Here is a 17,249-nt window from a genome sequence, read left to right as displayed (position 1 = left end):
GGGGCCTGTGCCCCAGTGATCATAAAAGTCTAGAAATGCCCTTGTGCCAAAGTATATGAAATACTTAGGTCACCAGCATCTAAAAAGAAATCTATTAACAACATTGACGAGTTTGTGCAGCAGAAGCCCTTTCTGTTTTGACATGAACTGACGTTTGCAGTGAATTGCTTTTCTCATTTGTAAGTTGCTTTATATAAATGTGTCTGCTTAAAGCATGTAAATCTAAAAAATTTGCAAGCATCAAACCAAATGACTGTTTATGAAAGTATCTTTTTATTATAATGTATTAGTACATGGTGCAAATTAACAGGTAGATCAGAAATAAATGATAATACTTATATTTATTTTCTATCTTTGATCATTATATTTTAATCCATTTATTTATATTTTATATTTGCTGGAGTATTTAAATTTAGCATCTCTTCTCTCATTTTAATTATGCATTATACAGATAATATAACATAATTTGATCTTGCAATCATGTAGATAGGCAAAAGAGTGTGATGCAATGAATTCTTATATATTTGTGTGTGTGTGTGTGTGTGTGTGTGTGTGTGTGTGTGTGTGTATGTGTGTGTTTTCTTTTCTTTTTTCTTTTTATAATAAGTTCATTGCACAAGTTGGCCCAGAAAAAAATAAAATAAAAAAAAAAATACAAAAAAAATAAATAAAAAAAATAACATTACATATGCAGGATAACAGGGATAGTTGTCTCGCTTGTTTTTCAGTAATTTTGTGCATAAATGGTGTGTATGTGTGACAACATGCCCTGGTCTCTCCAACAACTTATTTGAAAACACATTCACTGATAAATTAATTATACACTATTACATTAATATATATGCTGTATGTTGTGTAATCAAATAAAAAAACACCCTTAACGCAATTAATTATAGACTAGTCAGTTGAATCAAAGTCATTTTGTTAGGCTTCCATGCTTGTGGAACACACAGGAAACTCATTCAGAAATGAGAAACACCCAAAGACCCCAGAAGCAGCCATCGTCATTCACACAGCGATACGTCAATAAAAACCCGGATTATTCCCGCCATCCTTCAAGAGATGAAATCACTCCGACCAGCTGTGGAAGGTATGAAAACGAGAAAGAACAAGTCCAGGTGTAGTAGCTCAAATACTTTTTTTTTTTTTTTTTTTAAAAAAAGCACACTATTTGTAAAGAGAGAGCTCTTTGAAAAAGCCATCGTGGAAATGAGTGATCCAGAAGCATGCAGAGTGGACAATGACGATCCGGAGGAACAAAGAGGTCTGTTCTTTATTAATGACTGTTAAGGGGCATTAAACTAAAGACCGTTAAAACAGACTGGGTGGTTAGCAGTTCGTATATGTGTTTAAAAGTATATGTGACGTAGGAGCTGTGAAATTATTTAAAGCAAACGGAAAAAGAAAGCAAGGAGAACTTCCCATCTCTACTAGACCTGTTTAATACAAACATCGTTTATTAGCGCGTAAAAACGTGAGAAAAATTGAATTCGGAGAACTCGTAATAAATTGATCTTTTCCAGTGTTTTCCCTGTTTATCGGAGACAAAAGACACAAAATAAAGACAGTTCGATTACTGCTGTACACAATGTTCGAAAATAAAGTGTAAGTAAAAATCGCCTTAAAACAACACTCGTCTTCCTGTGTATGATACATGATAGGGCTCAATTTACATGACTAGAAATCTCAGAAATAACATTATCTCTAAGCCTACTTTGCACATGTAATTTATTGCTATAAAAGGGTGATATTTCTTTGTAATGATTTCACAAGAAATATGAGACCATGAAGTTTCACGCTTAGACTTAAGTGTTAACACGTATTCTACCTATCGTGTCCAACTGTACAAGCAAGCACAAGTTACTACAACTGTAATGATCCACATCACGTGTAATCACGTAACGTTTATCTTGTGCGCACGATGTTTAATAGTTGAGCATTTATTTACTCATATTTTAAATTTTTTTAAGTCATATTTCGCTTTTTTCTGGAAATGTCCTTTAAAAATGTAGCCAATATTTCTTCATGTCATATTCACATGAAAAGGGGGCAGTGGTGGCTCAGCAGTTAAGGCTCTGGGTTACTGACCATAAGGTTCAAGCCCCAGCACCACCAAGATGCCACTGTTGGGCCCTTGACCCTGTCTGCTCCAGGGGCACCGTATCATGGCTGCCCCTGCACTCTGACCCCAGCTTAGCTGGGATATGTGAAAAAAAGAATCTCACTGTGTATATGCAAAATGTATAATGTGTGACAGAATAAAGGCTTCTTCTTAATGTGAAGAAAAAAAACACATGTCAAACTGTGAAAGACTAAACTTTTATCCAATATTCAAACATGTAGAAACATTATAATTAATTCAAACATGTATAAAACATATAGTTACAACAAAATTCAACAGACCTTGTTGTTAAATCCTGAAATAATAGCATATAACTGATGTATTAGCTATTTTTGAAGTTAATATTTTCTGAATTCTTTCTTTAGAAACTGTTAACTTTTTTGTTTCAGTATATTGCATTGTGTGTTGGGCCTTTAGCTCTTTTTTTATAAGGAATCGGTATATTCTCAATGCAAGTTGCGCAATCTTGAGTCATTCATTTCAAGTTCACCAGTTTATTGTCTGTGCAGATGTAAATTATAATTTTGCATGTATATGTAGTGAATAATCTCACATATAAATAGGATAATCGGTAATAGGTAATTAACCCGTTTGTAAAACAGTTTTATTATTTTTTAACTATATTCTTTAACTTCTGATAAAATTCACTTTCACCAGAAAAAAGCATTTAAAATCATGCTGTCAGTCAATAATCATTTTTAAAATCATGATTAATCACTTAATTTTTTGTAGTTAATCGCAGTTTTGAAAAGTGCTGAAATTTGACACTGTATACTTATTTTCTTGTCAGAATTAATTTATTTCCATCTTAGGAAAGAAAACAAAACAAAATTTAACAATATAATGTTTTATGAACATTTTCCGAACAAAGCTGTCCACCACATAAAGACAGTGCACTAAAATAGCACCAATTCAAGTAACATTTTTATATATTTATTTTATTTTATTTCTCCCCAATTTGGCATGCCCTATTCCCAATGTGCTCTTAAGTCCTCGTGGTTGCGTAGTGACTCTACGATGAATTTCAGTTGCCTCCGCATCTGAGACCGTCACTCCGCGCATCTTATCACGTGGCTTGTTGAGCGCGTTACCGCCGAGACAGCGCGTGTGGAGGCTTCACGCTATTCTCCGTGGCATCCACACACAACTCGCCACGTGCCTCACTGAGAGCGAACCACATTATAGCGACCACGAGGAGGTTACCCCATGTGACTCTACCCTCCCTAGCAACTGGGCCAATTCGGTTGATTAGGAGACCTGGCTGGAGTCACTCAACATGTCCTGGATTCGAACTCGCGACTCCAGGGGTGGTAGTCAGCATCAATACTCGCTGAGCTACCCAGGCCCCCCAATTCAAGTAACATTAAACATTTCCCAAAGTTTAAGTGGGAGTTTGACTAATTGAAAAAACTAGTCCCAACATAGGTTGCATATTCATTGCAATGGGCATTAAATCTCTTAAACTCTCATCCTCCACAATATTAATCTGCCGGTAGACTGTGCTCTCCGCTTTGTTACAGCAATCGCGAAGCTGTGTTCATGATTTGCGTCAGGGCGGCAACAACCACTTTGAACTCACCATGAAAAGCTCTTGCAAACAAACACGTCTCATTCTGTGTTTTGGTGATAGTTATGATTTGGTGTGCTTCTGTGGCAATTAAAACGTGCCTTACGTAGGTTGAAAATACTTTTTATTTTTTTTATTTTTTTTTTTTTTTTAATTTCATTTATTTTTTCCCCTTTTCTCCCCAATTTGGAATGCCCAATTCCCACTACTTAGTAGGTCCTTGTGGTGGCACGGTTACTCACCTTCATCCGGGTGGCAGAGGACAAGTCCCAGTTGCCTCCGTTTCTGAGACCGTCAATCCATGCATCTTATCATGTGGCTCGTGCATGACACCGCAGAGACTCGCAGCATGTGGAGTCCATCGCTACTCCACGATCCATGCACAAATTACCACGTGCCCCATTGAGAGCGAGAACCACTAATCTTGACCACAAGGAGGTTACCCCATGCGATTCTACCCTCCCTTGCAACTGGACCAATTTGGTTGCTTAGGAGACCTGGCTGGAGTCACTCAGCACACCCTGGATTCAAACTCGTGACTCCAGGGATAGTAGTCAGCGTCAATACTCGCTGAGCTACCAAGGCCCCAATAATACTTTATTTCTATCACAAGTCCCATCTGGGCTTGTTTTATACATAAGTAGTTTTAAGAGGTCCTTTCTCCATTTTATCACTGACAGGGAAGCGCTGTCAGAGATTCTTTTACTCACTGAGATAACTTCTGCGGCTCTATCATAGGAGAGAGTGTAACGGTCAACTAGCGTGTTAAAACAGTTCTGCCCATAGAATGTCTATGGGACCGCCGCTTTTTGCTATTTCATGCTAATCTTGTAGGCTCCCCTTGATAGAAGGACTCTGGTGCTGTGGTGTGTGCGTCAGTGTAATGACACCAGGCGGACACATTACAAAGGTTCCGCCCTTCACACCAGTGTTTATGCTGTATTAATGGTAAATGAGTTAATCGTGATTAAGAAAAATGAATGCGTTAAACTTTTTTTAATTAATTGCATGCGTTAACAATTTAATTGTAACAGCTCTAATTTTAAATTTACACTCCCTGCCTGCACAAGGCACTTCGAAGGGAGAACATTCATAATAGTCATGCTGTCGGTTCTTTCCACACAATTTCCAATAAGAATGACTTCTATATTTGAGCCCCACATCCAGAAGTATTTTTCACCATTCATTGTTTTCCATATAGGGATTTCATAAAATCCTTCATAAGAGTTGTAAGCCATGAACCAAACCAACCAGCTCCAGGGTGAATCACAACTTAACTTAAACTTTGATTCGAAGCAGAAAAGTATTTGAAAATCGGACAGAAGACAAAGGTACAAGACCGTGTACATAACATCTTGAATAAAGGGAATGAACTACAATCCCAGTTTGGGTGTGTCTGTCAGTTGGGGTGTGACTAACAGATGTGTTTGTCTGATTGTTGGTTGACTGTTGGTCTGTGGTTGACAGATGTTTTTGAGAGATAAATATAATTCAGTTGAAGATGTGTCAAGTGAGATGTTTAAAAGGGAAGTGTTTTTCCTGGGTTTGGATAAGTCGCCACATCGTTGGTGACCATGGCTATTTCTTCAGTGAGGATTCCTGTTGAAATGTCAGAGAGGCTGACTTTTACCCGGAAGAGAAAGTATGGTCAGAGTATGCCAAAGTTTACATCAAATATTGTGAGGTGTGAGTTTCCTATATCTGGTCATTATTTTGCCAGGTTCCAGTTTGATAAAACGGTACGCACCGTCAAGATGTACACAAGGGAAGTTAATGATGACTCATTTGACAATCCCTTTTTGTTTTTTGTGGAAAAAGATTGGTGTTTTTTCCTACAATCAAATGTGGAAGAAATCCACTTCAATTTAAAATTTAATGATTCAGTTTAAATGAAATTCCAGTGTTTTTTGGATAGAGAGTATGAAAGAATGCACATTTAAAATGTATTAATAAAAAAATAAATTTTTTTTTTTAGAAAACTTAAATATAAACAAATACTTTAACATTTATCTCTGTTACTTGTATAGCAAATACCTGTTAAACTGATTTGAGTAAACTGAAATAGTGTACATGTTATGATAACATGAAATATTAAATTACTTAACATTTTAATTATTAAAACAAATTATTAAACATAATGGGGAGTATGAGCTTCAAAAACATATAAACATAAACATGTCAGTTAAATAATCAGTGTAAGTACATTTGTTTTAACATATATATTTATGAAGAAGGCCTTTTGGATCCATAAAAAGTGCTTAATCATGGTTGGGAAGTTAGTGTTATTATAACCACTTGTTAAAAGCAAATATTCTATGGCCTGGGTAGCTCAGCAAGCAAAGACGTTAATTACCACCCCTGGAGTCGCGAGTTCGAATCCAGGGCGTGCCGAATAACTCCGGCCAGGCTTTCTAAGCAACCAATTGGGCCGGTTACTAGGGTGGGTAGAGTCACATGGGTTACCGTCCTCGGTCGCTATATAGTGGTTCCCTCTCAGTGGGGCGAGTTATGCGTGGATGCCACGGTGAATAGCATGAGCCTCCGTGGTAAAATGCTCAGCAAGCCATGTGATAAGATGCACGGCTGACTGTCTCAGAAGTGGAGGCAATTGAGATTTGTCCTCCGCCACCTGGATTGAGGCAAGTCACTGCGCAACCATGAGGAATCAGATGGCATTGGAAATTGGGCATGCCAAACTGGGGAGAAAAGGGTAGAAAAAAAGCAAATATTCTATTTAATCCTCTAACATTTTAAATGTCATGTAGATCTCACTCAAATCAGGCATACTAAAACTTAAACACTAGGGGTGTGAATCTTCTCTGGTCTCATGATTCAGTTTGATTACGATTATCATGTCAAAGATTCGATTCGATATCACGATGAATCACAATGCGTTGCATCCTCAATTTTCAATATTACTGCACATGGCTACATTTTCATCAGTGAATACAAGCAGTCAGATATATGAACTCCCTTTTTATTTTTCTTGCTCCAAGAAAGTATACTTCCTGAATGTAGCACACATAAAACAAAAATCAAAAAAGTCTGAACACAGCAGACAACAGGAGCATTTAGAACTAATAAACACAAGTAAATACTAAAAGCGCATGAAACTGTCAAAGTACTGTACTTAAGTACTTATATATATATATATATATATATATATAGTGCAGTGTAATTCTTCATAAAATATTTAAATGTTAACAAATGTATAAACATTAAATTAAATTATAAGCCAAAATAAATAGTAGAGGCCGAGCCTACTTATTGTGTGAATATGGTCAATCTTCAAAAACAAAACATTCTGCAGTGCTATAATATACAAAATAAAAGCAAATAACAAATATAAAATAACAGCACAGGGCACTTCCTGAATGTGCCAGACATCACAAACATGAGTCACTGCTCAGCATTTGGGAATTTGTAGGTTTTTCCGTATGAACAAATATTGATCCACATGCTCTGGTTTGAGAGTGCTTCTTTTAGCAGTGACCACATCTACTGCAGTGGAGAAAACCGGCTCTGCAGTCACGCTTGGGATACACAAGTATCGTTTTGACAGCCGAGAGAGAGGGGGAAATGTGACCTCATGGACCCGCCACCAGTTCAAAGGGTCCTCAGTGAGAGGCAGAGATGGGGCTTTACAGTATGTCTCCATTTCCTCCTCTGCTCTGGCATAGGGGTCTTGGGTTCTACTGTACCTTCAGAGTTAGTGAAAGACTGTCCCAGCAAACTCACGAGCAGTGATGAGGCATTTCGTTTGGAGCAGAGGGGCTGTCCTCAATGGGTGTTTCTTCTTCCAGAGTTCCTGTTCCCCCAGGCGCTTCATGCACTTTTGTCCTCCTGGGTGTACACTCGTTCTTTGTATGAACAAAATAATAGAAAATAGCATTAAACTAGCAGACAGTGTACTCAGTCAATGCAACAGCTCACATATATTAGGACAACTGTTTTTGTTGTCTTAATTTAAAAACTAATTATTAAAATATTTACTCATTGTAGCTACTATTAATATTATGAGTGTTTTAAGTTTGTTTTAATTTTATACATTTTATAAGAAACATGATGAAATTACCTCCAAAGATGCAGCCTCCTCAGTCACTCCTCTGTATATCTCCAATCTCTCCTCTGTGAGAAAAGGCATTCACTTAAAATGGGGATCCAGGGCTGAGGCTGTATGAAGGATCTTCTCCTCTGCCTCACTGCTGTACCTCATCAGGAGATCTGTTTTGATTGCATTCTTGATCTCGTGGGTCATGGGTGAGTCTCTGATGGTGTCTGACATATTCTGGAGGAGTTGCGCATTTAGAGGAGCAATGAGAGACACTAGCCTAGTTTCCATCCACTTTTCACGCTATTTTGTTATCGACAAAGTGAAAATGCGTAAATTTTTTGCGAAATTTGCCATCTTCTGCCTGTTTCCATTCAATTGGCCTTTTATCGATAAAAATGTTGTGCGTGATGACGTCATGCCTAAAAAAACACTTACGTTTTGGTTTATCGCAAAAAAAAAATCTGCCCTTAAGCCATTTCCATACAGAAATGTGTGTTTATCGCTAATTCGCCTCCCAGATGTCCCTAATTGTTTTCCTCCGAAGTTTTGGTAAATGGGGAGAGTATTGAGACAATTTATTGAAATTAGCCAGCTTACTGTCATTTTAATTTCACAAATAAAAGCAATCAGAAGAGGAGGAATTGCAATCAAAAAGGAACCATTGCCCTTCTGATAGGACTGTAATATTGCTCCTGATGTTGCGCCTATCGCAGGTTGCCACCGGTTCCGACTCAAAAGGGAATCGTCATGGCCCTGTTCAAGCTGGCAACCTGCATTAAGTAGTGGGAGAAACTTTCAGTCTTAGTATAAGGACCATTTATCGATGTGTATATGCTGTGTGCACCACTATTAAAGAAAAATTGATGCAGTGTAATATCAGGGTTAACATATGATACATTCCTGATATTCAATAAGCTATTTTGAACAATCATCTAATCTAAAGCATCGCAATCACAACTGCATTATGTCCCGCATATTTGTCCAGCAACTTTTAACAACCAGCTGAACTTGATTATCATCTAAAATTAATTTTGGCATCATAATGCAATTTACATTTTCTTAAGAAGCTCAGCAAATGTGATCCGAGGTAAAGAGGGTCCTTGTTTTATGAAAGTGAACTCGGCATTGGACAAATAGTTCTGGAAAAAAGTGTAGAACATTCTGAGTATGTCATTCAGCCGACTTTTTTCATCTACAGAACAGGGTACGGCTAATTTAAGTTTGTGTAAAGAAAAGGCATATATAGGTCTAAAAATATATATATATATATTTTATGCTTTTTTCGTTTGGTAATTTATTTAATTTAATACTAGGTATTTTGCCGGTAATTTTTCAAAAGTATAAACAATAAATTTATAGAATAGGGCTATATGTTACTGTTCCAAAAAAGCACACTGATGCTTTTCTCCTAGTATTGTGTATTTATTTTTTATTTTAAACATCTTTGTGCATAGAAATGGTGTTTTTTTTTTTGTGTATTGTGGGCTAATTCCATGACTGCCATCTATTATTTTGAATGGTGTGGAAAAGCAACTTTAATGAATAAACGGATGTCTACCATGATTAAATTAAACGCAAACAGTGGCCATTCATTTGTTCTCCGTGCACTTGTCGATGTGCATGATACAAGATATTTGTGTTGGCACTCCTGGAAGTGTCATGTTTGCAGCATCAGATCTGTGCTATGCCGTTAAGATCAATCCATAATCATGTAAAATAAATTGGCTTTCAAGGATCCTATACCTTGCCGTCATGATTAACACAGGCTAACGATTGGGGCAAATTCTGTCATGTGACACTATATTTTTGCGTTAATGCCAATTTTCTTGACAAAAAGTGTTTCCAAACCAGTTTTTCGCTACATTTGATGTACCGACATAGTTTATGCGCTAGAGTTAAACGAAAAAATATTATGTTGACACTTGTGAAATTTTAGCGATAATTTGGGTTTCCATCAGCTTTATTTTGATGCGCTAAAACATTTTTCGCAAAAAATCCTTGGATGGAAACATAGTAACTGTTGGATTGCGCTCTTTTGACATCAGTGTGGTCGCATCCTTCATAGGATTTAATGCCCTCACAACGTCATCTGCATTTGTCAAATCTGTTTCAGTGAGCGTGCACAGGTCTGACTCTCCTTTTCTGACTTCTGGAGGCAGCAAGGTGGCACAGATTGCAGGTTGTTGTTCCAAGAACCTCTCGACCATGTCGTATGCACTGTTCCATCTTGTTGCAACAACAGTTATCAGCTTATGATTTTTCAGACCTAGGTTTCACTTTCAGACAGTGGCTCGCTGTGGTGCTTCGGTGGAAGAATGTTGATATTCGTCTGACTCTGCCCAGAAGCCTGGAGAGCGTGGCCACTTTAAGTTCAGGTATAACCTTTTCTGTAAAGTGGCTGTGTGACGGGAGCTAATATCGCGGCTCCAGCGTCTTCAACAGGTGGCGAAACCCGGGGTTGTCCACACAGAATAAGGCCGTATATCCTTCGCTATGAAAGCTGCCACAGATCTGGTTATTATCTTCCCTTTCTATGAGTTGGGCAGCAAATTTGATATCGTTTGATCTATTTTTGGCTGAGCTGGGTCCGCCTTGGCACTGGCAGGCGATAGCATCTCAGGGTGAAAACGGCTAACGTGGTTTCTTAAGTTAGTGGTATTCCCTACATTTTTTTTTTATTCTTGTGTGACAGGCTTTACGCACAGCATGTGTCTTGTCCAGTTCGTGCTTACTAGTTTGTTCATAAAAGCCGAAATATGCCCAGACGTCAGCTTTTAAAATAGTGGGTGGATTTTTTTATTACTCGCTTTTGTGTTTCGCCTCCCCCTACCATTTTACGCTAGCGCGACAAGCGCGTATGCGACGAATGATGTCAGAGAAACGTCAGTAGGCTATAATCGATTATGGTCTATTACTGCATTGATGCAGAATCGTCCACGTCTGCATCGCGATGCATCGTAGAAACGATTAATTTCAGCACCCCTATTAAACACATGCACATTTCTTTACTTTTTTGTTTTGTTTTGAAAATCGAATAAGTAAAATAACTGTTTCCTTATTTTGAACACATACATAAAAACCGCCTTCTCATTGTTTTGTTTTAACATGCATAAGCAACGGATCATTTAAATATTCATTGCGAAAATCTAATTTAACACCGATACATCAGATAACGTTTGTTTCAAACCACTCACGCAACCTGACCACAACAGGCTCAGACATTGATACAGACATGTCTATATTTGCTGCCCTATACGACTACTCATGAAGCATTGCAAAATACATAATCGATTTACAGATGATGGCGAAAAATAAAACTATTGATTTGAAGTTGTTTTTCTATTATAGAATTTATGTATTTTAAGGATATTGCAAAATATTCCGATATGATGATTTTCATTTGAATTTAATGTTTATTTTAGACTTGATGGAAGTGACAGAGGAAAGTGAAGAACTCAGTGAAGAGGAGGAGGAGGAACAGAATCAAGAACCTGATAATGTCAGAACTGTAGAGAAATCTGCTTGCTGCTCACACACTGAAAAGAAGTCACAAAAAAGAACTCAAAAAGTGGGCCCCAAAAAGTCTTTCACCTGCCTTCAGTGTGGAAATACTTTTACATGTAAAGGAAGCCTCAGGGATCACACAAGAATCCACACTGGAGAGAGACCTTTCATGTGCAATCACTGTGGAAAGGGGTTTAAACAAAAAGGAAGTCTTACAGAACATGTACGAATTCACCTTGGAGAGAAGCCTTACAAATGCCATCATTGCAACAGGGGATTCAGACAAAAAGGAAGCCTATTGCAACACACAAGAATTCACACTGGAGAGAAGCCTTTCACATGCCAGCAGTGTGGGAAGAGTTTCACACAGAAAGGATACTATAAAACTCACATAAAAACTCACCTTACTGAGAAGCATTTCATATGTCTTCAGTGTGGAAAAGGTTTTGCTCAGGCAGGACACCTGAAATCACATGAAATTGTGCATGCTGAAGTGAAGCCATTTCATTGCGCTCCATGTGGCATGAGTTTTAGCCAACAGAATACTTTAAAAAGGCATTTAAATTCATTTAAACATAATAAATATAGATGCCTAGAAAAATTCATGGTCCAGAGTTTACCGTCAAGTCATACTGTGCCCTAACACTTTTAAGTAATTAGTGTGAAAATCAGAAACTCAAAGTTGAAATTTCTCAAAGAGCAATTTGATGTAAGAGGGTGATATGCACAAATCTATTTCCTGCAGTGACGATCAAATTATATTTTGGAAAACTTGTCTTTTGCTGTGAAATGCCAACATTTTTGTAGGGCAGTTTATGTAGTATTAAATCATCAAAAATAAGATGTCCTGCATTTCTTTATATCTTTAAAAATGTAATTGTGTCAATCAAAGCTGTTGAGTGGTGATGCTTTGAGAACTAAAAGACTTGTGGGTGACAAAAAGACTGCACAAATAATCGAAAAAATAGACAAGATTACATTTTGTGGCAATTACAGAATTCCCTTTAGGTAACTAAAACAACACAATTCTAGAACATTTTGTCAACTTTATTTAATTGTGTTCTATCCATTTAAATTAGTTCTTAATTTGATTTGGGACTACAATAATACTTTTTTTTTGGTGTTAATGTAGAGTTGATGAATCTGAGCAGGGGATGTCCATTTTCCAGCATGCTTTGCATGGGACTTGATAGGGAGAGTAAATTCTTCCCAGATTCTGTTTATGTATGGCCATCAGTAACAGTCCTTAAGATTGAGTTTAATGCAGTCTGACGCATGTTTTATGTCTCGCATGAACATTGTTCTCAGCTAGTTTTGGATGTTGCCTAAATAAGGAATATACAATAACAAAGAAATATAGCTGCGAGCAGCCTTAACGGGGTTCAAGCGGTTTAAGGCCTTTAAGCACATGCATAAAAAGGTATTATGTTTTATTTAGCAAGCATGTAACCACCTAGATCATAGATGGAATAGACCATTTACAGCCAATACAGGCAATTTACTAAGGAAATACATGGTTTTTAAAGCTCATAGCGCCACCTATGGTCCGATCTCCATAAAAGTCTGCATGCCTAATTTCGTGAAGTTCTTAGTTTTTGTTTAGGAATTATGGGCTTATTTGTACACTTGACCACGCCCTAAATGACACTGTTATAGCTACCCAAAGGGTAAAGTAAAAAAAAAAATAATAATTTTTTTTTTGATAATTATTGACCTAGAGAGTCCAGAGAATTGTACTGCATTTGTTTTATTGAGGTTGAGCGAAAAACCTAGGACTAGTTCAAAAAAGTAGTTTTTTTTTTTTTTTTTTACATAATCGTAAATATTTAATGAACGACTTGATTGACAGCAGTGGTTCTTGAGGCAAAGTTGTTCAGTATGAGGAGATCTAACAAATGATATGAATTATAGCTGCGTCCCAATTCAGAGGCTGCATCCTTCAAAGGTCGCATTCGAAGGCCTATTGCGTCACTGCTGCGTGACAGAGGCTGTCCCAATTCAAAGGCTCCTTCAAATGCGGCCTCCAAATGCATCCTTCATTTCCCGTGTAATGAAGGTTACAACAGATGGATCCTTTGCGGCCTTTATGGTCACAACCATAAGCGCTATGTTTGGAGAGGGGTCAACAAGTATTGTGCTCCTTGAAACAACCACACCGTCTTTTTCCAGAGCAGCCTGTATTACTCCTGAGGTTACCTGTGTTTTTTTTCTTTGTATCCCGAACAATTCTTCTGGCAGTTGTGGCTGAAATCTTTCTTGGTCTACCTGGCCTTGGCTTAGTATCAAGAGATCCCCGAATCTTCCACTTCTTAATAAGTGATTGAACAGTACTGACTAGCATTTTCAAGGCTTTGGATATCTTTTTATATCCTTTTCCATCTTTATAAAGTTCCATTACCTTGTTATGCAGGTCTTTTGACAGTTCTTTTCTGCTCCCCATGGCTCAGTATCTAGCCTGCTCAGTGCATCCATGTGAGAGCTAATAAACTCATTGACTGTTTATACACAGACACTAATTGCAATTTAAAAAGCCTTGGGAAATGAACCTTTAATTGCCATTTAAACCTGTGTGTGTGTGTAACAAGGCCAAACATTCAAGGGTATGTAAACTTTTGATCAGGGCCATTTGGGTGATTTCTGTTATCATTATGATTTAAAAAGTAGCCAAACAACTATGTGATAATAAATGGCTTCATATGATCACTATCTTTAAAAGGCAATGCCAAAATTTCACAATTTCTGCCAGGGTATGCAAACTTTTGAGCACAACTGTATCTTATGCAATGTTGTTTCTAAAACAAGATCAATCAAATTGATCTTGCTTTAAGGATTTTAACATATTTTTACAGGAAAACAATAAAAAAATTATCAAGAATAAAATTTTTGCCCTAATATCAAAGGTCTTACTAGAAAAAACTAATTATGATCCAACGTGAATTTTCTTGATAAAAAAATATGATCGTGCCTGGTAACGTGCTTGTAAAATGGCTAGAAATAGCATTTTAGATTAGCGTAAAGCTCACAATTTACACAAGCTTTAAACTTACTGCAAACTTCTCTGTCTGCTCGTATGAATGTAACGCATCATAAGAAGGTGTTTCACCGCTTTTCAAATGCACTTTGGATCACATCATTTATATGTATAAATGTTTCCATCTGAAAGGACTAAATATTAAATGAAACAAATGACAATAAAATGCAAAGTAATCTCTTCAGTAATCAAAATACTTTTTGAATGTAACTTTATTCTAATTACCAATGATTTAAATTGTAACTGTAGTGGAATACAGTTACTTATATTTTGTATTTTAAATACGTAATCCCGTTACATGTATTCCGTTACTCCCCAAACCTGTGTGTGTGTGTGTGTGTGTGTATGTATGTGTGTGTGTGTATATATATATATATATATATACACACACACACACACACACAAACACACACACACATAGTTTACATGCACTTAGGTTGAAGTAAATAAAACTCATTTTTTAACCACTCCACAGATTTCATATTAGCAAACTGTAGTTTTGGCAAGTCGTTTAGGACATGTACTTTGTGCATGGCATGAGTAATTTTTCCAACAATTGTTTACAGACAGATTGTTTCACTTTTAATTGATTATATCACAATTCCAGTGGGTCAGAAGTTTACATACACTAAGTTAACTGTGCCTTTAAGCAGCTTAGAATATTCCAGAAAATTATGCCAAGCCTTTAGGCAATTAGCCAATTAGCTTCTGATAGGCTAATTGGAGTCTATTGGAGGTGTACCTGTGGATGTATTTTAAGGCCTACCTTCAAACTCAGTGCATCTTTGCTTGACATCACGGGAAAATCAAAATAAATCGGCCAAGACCTCAGAAAAAAAAATTGTGGACCTCCACAAGTCTGGTTCATCCTTGGGAGCAATTTCCAAATGCCTGAAGGTACCACATTCATCTGTACAAACAATAGTACGCAAGTATAAACAACATGGGACCACGCAACCATCCTGCCGTTCAGGAAGGAGACGTATTCTGTCCTAGAGACTAACGTAGTTTTGTAAATTTGCAAATCAATCCCAGAACAACAGCAAAGGTCCTTATGAAGATGCTGGAGGAAACTGGTAGACAGGTTTCTATATCCACACTAAAACGAGCCTATATCGACATAACCTGAAAGGCTGCGCAGCAAGGAAGAAGCCACTGATCCAAAACTGGCAAAAAAAAGCCAGACTACAGTTTGCAATGCACATGGGGACAAAGATCTTACTTTTTTGGAGAAATGTGAAACAAAAATGTAACTCTTTGGCCATAATGACCATCGTTAAATTTAGAGGAAATGAGTGAGGCTTGCAAGCCGAAGAACACCATTCCAGCCGTGAAGCATGGGGGTGGCAGCATCGTTTTGTGGGGGAGCTTTGCTGCAGGAGGGACTGGTGCATTACACAAAATTGATGGCATCATGAGGAAGGAAAATAATGTGAATATATTGAAGCAACATCTCAAGACATCAGCCAGGAAATTAAAGCTCGGTCACAAAAGGGTCTTCCAAATGGCTAATGACCCCAAGCATATTTCCAAAGTTGTGGCAAAATGGCTTAAGGACAACAAAGTCAAGGTATTGGAGTGGCCATCACAAAGCCCTGACCTCAATCTGATAGAAAAATTGTTGGCAGAATTGAAAAAGCATGTGCGAGCAAGGAGGCCTACAAACCTGACTCGGTTACACCAGTTCTGTCTGGAGGAATGGGACAAAATCCAGCAACGTATTGTGAGAAGCTTGTGGAAGGCTACCCAAAATGTTTGACCCAAGTTCAACAATTTAAAGGCAATGCTACCAAATACAGTACTAACAAAGTGTATTTAAACTTCTGTCCCACTGGGAATGTGATAATAGAAATAAAAGCTTAAGTAAATCATTCTCTCTACTATTATTCTGACATTTTAAATTCTTAAAATAAAGTAGTGATCCTAACTGACCTAAGACAGGGAAAGTTTTCTACGATTAAATGTCAGGAATTGTGAAAAACTGAGTTTAAATGTATTTGGCTAAGGTGCATGTAAACTTCAACTGTGTGTGTGTGTGTGTATGTATGTGTAATATATATATATATATATATATATATATTATACATATGTATGTATCACTTTATTTTCTCCAGTTTGCTATGAGAGTCCATCAATAAAGCAGAGAGCTTCTCTCTATTGCGTTTTGGGGGGAATACAATTTGTAATACTAAAACATCTGAAATTTTAGAACAATCTCACCTAAATATCACGCAGGGGCTACTTTTCTTACTGCTTACATCTACTTTTATTCAGATCATTATTATTTTTTAAAGTATACAGTCTACATTATGGCCCTTCTCTTCAGTCACTTGTTTTCCAGCAAGACGTGATGCAATCATGTGCTGACTTGCATTATGTTCTTGTTCTTGACAAGTGATGACAGAATTTTCATTTTTGAGTGAACTATCACTTTAAGTCAATAGTTACTTTAAAAATGTCAGTTTAATGTTGACAAATTACATTTTTTAACAGATTAAATCTTGAGAGAACCTTGCTTATATAATATGTATATTAAAGATAGATTGATAATATTTTCTTATTATGTGGCCTATAACTTATTTGTCGACTGGATTCGTGTGGATTATTCAGAACATTCACTTGCATTGTTTAAAGGAGGAGGCCTGAAATGAAATCCTAAAAATCTTAAATTCTGTTTTTATGAAGAAAGAAACTCGGATACATCTTGGATGGCCTGAGGGTGTGTAAATTATCAGCAAATTTTCATTTTTGGGTGAACTATTCCTTTAACTGTGGTATATGTTGTGGTTTCTCCCGGTATTTCTGATATTAATATCTGCATGAAACAGAACTTTCTTTTGTCTGTGCATGTATAACAACATTATTCTGGAGGCAAGAGGTGTCAAGCAAAATGTGATATGTCAAGCATACATTTTGCATTGAATAATAAATACAAATTCAAACATTAATAGAAATTAAAATAAAATCAATA

The 17,249-nt window shown here is 37.0% G+C and overlaps 2 protein-coding genes across 4 annotated transcripts in view; both read left to right on the top strand.

Annotated features, from left to right (window-relative positions):
- Positions 1-978: 978 nt before the first annotated feature.
- On the top strand, positions 979-17,147 carry znfl2a (zinc finger-like gene 2a). Of its 3 annotated transcripts, none has more exons than XM_051701436.1 (2): positions 979-1,118; positions 11,166-17,146. In XM_051701436.1, exon 2 carries the CDS (start codon positions 11,171-11,173, stop codon positions 11,888-11,890), a length of 720 nt encoding a protein of 239 aa, XP_051557396.1. In that variant the 5' UTR covers positions 979-1,118; positions 11,166-11,170; the 3' UTR covers positions 11,891-17,146. The 3 variants fall into 3 exon arrangements, with proteins under 3 accessions (XP_051557396.1, XP_051557395.1, XP_051557394.1); XM_051701435.1 differs by having other exon boundaries at positions 987-1,090; XM_051701434.1 differs by lacking the exon at positions 979-1,118 and adding an exon at positions 9,279-10,118 and having other exon boundaries at positions 11,166-17,147.
- Positions 1,053-17,249, top strand: part of LOC127442904 (gastrula zinc finger protein XlCGF8.2DB-like) — a 58,607-nt gene continuing 42,410 nt past the window's right edge. The window contains exon 1 of the mRNA XM_051701276.1: positions 1,053-1,264. The gene's annotated coding sequence lies outside the window, so the exon portion shown is untranslated. The remainder of the gene's footprint in view (positions 1,265-17,249) is intronic.

This window comes from Myxocyprinus asiaticus, chromosome 6 (genome assembly GCF_019703515.2).
Source record: "Myxocyprinus asiaticus isolate MX2 ecotype Aquarium Trade chromosome 6, UBuf_Myxa_2, whole genome shotgun sequence".
NCBI classification, from domain to species: Eukaryota; Metazoa; Chordata; class Actinopteri; order Cypriniformes; family Catostomidae; genus Myxocyprinus; species Myxocyprinus asiaticus.
The sequence above is the reverse complement of the archived record's forward strand: the minus strand, read 5'-3'. Positions and strand labels throughout refer to the sequence as shown.

Excerpts from the sequence above, each read along its gene's own strand:
- znfl2a (XM_051701434.1), top strand. The coding sequence starts at position 9,956 with ATGCACTGTTCCATCTTGTTGCAACAACAGTTATCAGCTTATGATTTT. Across the intron at positions 10,119-11,165 it reads CGTGGCCACTTTAAGTTCAG|ACTTGATGGAAGTGACAGAG; the intron begins GTATAACCTTTT and ends TGTTTATTTTAG.